General features: G+C 59.5%; 1 protein-coding gene across 19 annotated transcripts in view; it reads right to left on the bottom strand.

Moving 5' to 3' along the window:
* The window catches only part of ACBD4 (acyl-CoA binding domain containing 4), a 6,465-nt gene extending 3,152 nt beyond the window's left edge, over positions 1-3,313 (bottom strand). For 4 of the 19 annotated variants that reach the window (XM_077747732.1, XM_077747734.1, XM_077747737.1 and 1 more), the window contains exons 1-9: positions 2,991-3,297; positions 2,471-2,867; positions 2,098-2,218; positions 1,930-2,014; positions 1,593-1,713; positions 1,258-1,344; positions 891-961; positions 724-802; positions 38-168 (exon numbers count right to left, since the gene is read on the bottom strand). In XM_077747732.1, coding sequence (XP_077603858.1) covers positions 38-168; positions 724-802; positions 891-961; positions 1,258-1,344; positions 1,593-1,713; positions 1,930-2,014; positions 2,098-2,218; positions 2,471-2,558 — 783 coding nt within the window. In that variant the 5' untranslated portion in view covers positions 2,559-2,867; positions 2,991-3,297. Of the gene's footprint in view, positions 1-37; positions 169-723; positions 803-890; positions 962-1,257; positions 1,345-1,592; positions 1,714-1,929; positions 2,015-2,097; positions 2,219-2,470; positions 2,868-2,990 lie in introns of those variants that run through there. The other 15 variants (XM_077747733.1, XM_077747746.1, XM_077747747.1 and 12 more) reach the window with 11 other exon arrangements.
* Positions 3,314-4,427: the final 1,114 nt, after the last annotated feature.

Here is a 4,427-nt window from a genome sequence, read left to right as displayed (position 1 = left end):
CCTGGGGGTCAGGGGTGGGGGGTGGGGGGCGGCTCACCTGCTCGAGGAGGCGGGGCCTGCCCTCCAGGTTCTGCAGTCTACCCTGCACATCTCGCATGCTCTCCTGCAGCGCGTGAACTGTCCCCACCAGCCACGTGTCCAATTCCTGGGGCCCCAGCGGGCTGCCCTCTGCAGAGCACAGACACACAGGGAAGGGGACTCAGGAGGCAACTCGGCTAGGGACAGGGTGGTGGCAGGCTGGGGCAGGTCTGGGGAAAAGTCATCAGGGAGCGCAGTCCCTTGTACCACATGTGACTTCTCTAAAGTCCATCCGTGTGGCTGAGTAATTGGCTGCCAGGGGCTTGAATCCCAGCATTGCCACTCAGCTGTGTGACTTTGGCCAAGTCAGAAGCTTCTCTGAGCCTCATTTTTGTCATCCGACAGTTAGGGGGAAATGTCATCACCTTCACAGGGCTGCTTACTCAGAGGAATAAAGGAGATAATATTTATGAAAGTGCCCTTACAGGGACGTGGCACGTATGGAAATGCTAGATGGGGACCGGACAGAAACCATTGTCCTTTGAGAGTCCCAAATGAGAGGCCGGGCAGGGACTTTGCCCATCTAGGGTGATGTCTGGCTGTGTGGCAAGTGCCTGGTGCTGGACTTTCACCTGGGCCCCAAGAAGGCGGCACCAGAGTCACAGGGAATGGCGGAAGTGGGTGAAGCTTCGGACAGGGGCTCACCTTTCTCTGCAGGGAGCAGGGAGCTGTTTCTGGACTCAGGCTCTCCCCCAGGGGCTCCCCTCTGCTCTGTCCAGACCTGCTGAGACAAGTCACAGGATCCAAGGGTGGGAGGGGGGCCGCCAGGGCACCGTGGGGCACGGAAGGCAGGGAGTGAGGGGTGGTCTCACCAGCTCGGGCTCCAGCTGCTCCAGGGAATCACAGAAAACCTCTGAGTCCAGGTCCCTAGGTGGCTGGGACTCTGGGGGAGGGGACAAGTAACATTAGAGACAAGAGGGAGGCTATGGAAAAAGGAGAGGGGTGTTCAAGGAGCCAGAGGCACCTGCTGTGGGAACACTAGAGATAAGGCCACAGGAGGCGTAGATGGGCCCCAGAAGTGAGGTCCTGGAAACAGAATCCCAGAACCTGCCCCCTGGCCTTTGCGATGCAGGAAGTCTCAGTGTCCGTGGGCAGGAGGTGTGCCATCCAGCCTTCTCCCCTTGCCCACCCCACCCACCCTCCGGGTTTGGCTCTTTGTCCCTCCACCCAGGCACTGACCTGGATTTGGGACTGCTGGCTCCCGGGGGAGGCAGGGAAACTCTGGGGCAGCCCCAGCCCCTCCATTCGGTGCCTGCTCTTTCCAGCCTGCCGAGACAGAGCACCGAGAGGTGGGGCTGGGAAGAGGCTGGTGCTTCCCAGTGAGATTAGCCCCTGCTCCTCACGAGCCATGGGCTCTGCCCGAGACCCACTCCATCAGCACCACTGGCTGGGGTGTCTATGGGGATGTCACCTGGAGCCCTCTGCCCCCAAATCCCCCTCCAACTGAGCAGCCCCCTCCGCCTGGACCTCAGAAAGTTCACTCGGCACTTGAGCTCCAGACCTGGGGGCCTGACCTGTGACCCTTCTCAGGAAGGTTTCCGGGGGCCGTGGCATATCAGGGATCACCTGGTACAGGGGCTCGAAGTAAGCAAACATGTCCTCTGCCACCTCGCCCAGGGGCACTGTGTCGATCACCTGTGGGGGAGGGGGTCACTGTCGTTCTATCCCACTTGAACTGGGTCGCAGTCAGGGACCAGAGACAAGCAGGGTTAGAGAGATGGCATGAAGGTAGTAATTCCCACAGGGGTGTCAATGTGCAGGACACAGAATGGGGGTCAGCCCTGGAAGGGCAGAAGATAGGCCACCTGCTGGGACCTTGGGGATGGAAAGAAACCTGCAGCCTCTCCCTACCTTCTGTGCCACCAGCTTCATCTCACTGATGTAGGCAGACATGGCTTCCTCTCTGCTCATCTTCCCTAGGCTGTTCCAGGCATCCCTAGGGGGGAAGGGGGGGCGCAGAGAGCTGTGAGAGGCAGATTGACAGCTGAGGCTTGTTTGCCGTGTGGGTAGGGGGCTCACCACTTATATCGTCCAATTGGGTCCCAGAACCCAGGCCGGGGGACCAGGCAGGGCCCCATGGTAGCTTGCTTGTAGTAGCTATAAAATCTCAGCATTTCTTCATAGGAGGGGCGGTAAGAGCCTGGGCAGGGGGTGGAAGGCATTGGATCACCCCCAGCTCCAAGAGAATGGAAGTGGGGGGAGAACCACCCACCCTTGGAATGTGCAGAGATGGTGAGGGGTCCCACCCAGCTTGGACAGGGACAGGAGGCAGAGGAGATCCCCAGGGCGGCCCAGGCAGGGACTTATCTGCAAAAACTATAAGGATCAGAGCCTCCTGGGAGGCAGACCCCAATCTTCTTGACCCCCAAGTGCAGGTCCCCAGTGCCCTCACCATTCTTAGGCAGGTTCTGAATGACACTGACTGCGGCCTGGAACTGCTTCCGGCAGTCCGGTTCTGGGCTTTCATTCTCGGTACCCATACCGCGCGGCTCCGAACCTTGGGAACCTACTTTTGAGCGACTCTACAATAACAAGCCTCCGTATGAGCGGACCTCCACGGTCCACCCTGGCACGCACCTCCGTGAGCCACCGGTCCACTTTCCAGAGGGGCAAACTAAGCTCTAGACCTGAGCGAGGTACTCCGGGCGGTCAGAAGCTGCAGCTGAGACTCCTTTTCCTACCCCAGGGCAGCATGGGCGGGGGCCAGGGCGGGCGGATAGGACCTCGGTGGGTGAGCGGAGGCAGGTGCCCAGAGCCGTTGTCCCTCTCTAGACGCACATTTCCAACTCCTAGACCGGAGAATGGGCAAGCCAAGAGGAGTCAGGGCGGGGCCAACAGTCTCCCCACCTTGGTCCTCTACTTATTCTGCCCGGGGGTCCCCCACCCCTGCCGCCTGGCCAGCTGGCACTCACCCTGCTGCGCCTAATACGCGGACTTAGGTCCTGCCTTGCCTCTAGCCGGAGGCTTCCGACTGACCTCCGGGCCCAATCTGACCGGGATGTGGACGCTGGGGGGAATTTAAGCCAATGAGAGGGCTCGTTTCATCTTCTGCTTGTATACTTCAACCACTCAGCGTGGTCCTTTCAAGATTATGCAAATAGTTTGGCTGTGGCTCTCCCAATCAGTAGAGGCGAATCCGCCGGCTGGCTCCCCCACCTTGGAGGGCCAGAGGCGGGAGGCAGCGCCACCTGGTGGACGTAGTAAAATGACGCCGAGTCCTCGCGCCCCCTGGTGGAAAACTGTGTCTGTCCTGCAAATCCGAGCGACCCAATTCAGCTCATTAGACCCCTCCAGGCGCTGGGGATAATAAAAGGAGTTATCTCCTGGAAGAAGAGAGGATTCTGGGGTTCAGGAGGAGGAGCATTGGAGCTGAGTTTTGGAAAACCTAAGTGTAAGCCAGGAGAAGAATGAGGAAAGTAATTCCTGGAGGAAGGAATTGCAGGATCAAAAGTACAAAAAGAATATCCAGACAGGGATGGGTATCCAAACCAGTATGCCAAATCTTTGGGTCGAGGGTATCTGGGAATGGGCTAGAGCAAGTAGGTGGCAAATCTAGGTCTTGAGAAACTAAGCTTTCCCTTCAAGATGCCACGCTCTTGGCTGCCGCCGAGTGGCGGTGTGCTCCCAGCTCTCCGCACCCAATTTAGGGTAATTTCTGCAGACAACGTTAAAATAATTAGTCTCCTGCCATCCCACCCTTGAAGCGCAAATATTCTGATGGTTTCAAACAGAGTGAGACGGTCACCCACGGGTTGATGTCACGGACATCTGGTGCGGCGGCCGTCTCCGGGCAATCGAACGCCTACTGGGACGCCAATCCTTCAAAGCCTCGAACCCAGCACCGGAGTTCTGGGGGGGATTCTGATGACTTAGTGCCACCTCATCTTCCCCAGACCGGTCAGCTTTGAGACTTCTGCCACTGAGGGGCTGGCACCTGACGCCGAGAGGGTTAATCCTATGACATCAGAGCCAGAGCCTTCCTACCCCCAACCACCACTTCCCGTTCCCCCACCCCTCCAGCTGGGGCTGCCCTCCAGCTTGGCTCTGCTCCTGGGGTTCCCTCGGCTTTCCGGGCCGGCCCGAGGACCCTTGGCCCAGGACGAGCCGCCCCGCAGATTTGGTCCCCCCAGTCTGGCTCCCTTCTGAGGCCTCCTGCGGGACAGGGAAGGGGAAGATGAAGCGGGAGGGGTCCTGAGCCCACACGAGTCAGGGTCCAGAGAACGGAGAGACTGTGCCAGAGGGCAATCCTCACCGCCTCGGCCGCCCCCTCCCCCCAACAGGGGCTCCCATCACCGGTGCTGCCGGGATCCGAGGACTGGGAAGAGAATGGGGAGGCGGACTGGAGAGAC

This window comes from Crocuta crocuta, unplaced genomic scaffold, assembly GCF_008692635.1.
Source record: "Crocuta crocuta isolate KB4526 unplaced genomic scaffold, BGI_CrCroc_1.0 scaffold289, whole genome shotgun sequence".
Taxonomy (NCBI): Eukaryota; Metazoa; Chordata; class Mammalia; order Carnivora; family Hyaenidae; genus Crocuta; species Crocuta crocuta.
The sequence above is the reverse complement of the archived record's forward strand: the minus strand, read 5'-3'. Positions and strand labels throughout refer to the sequence as shown.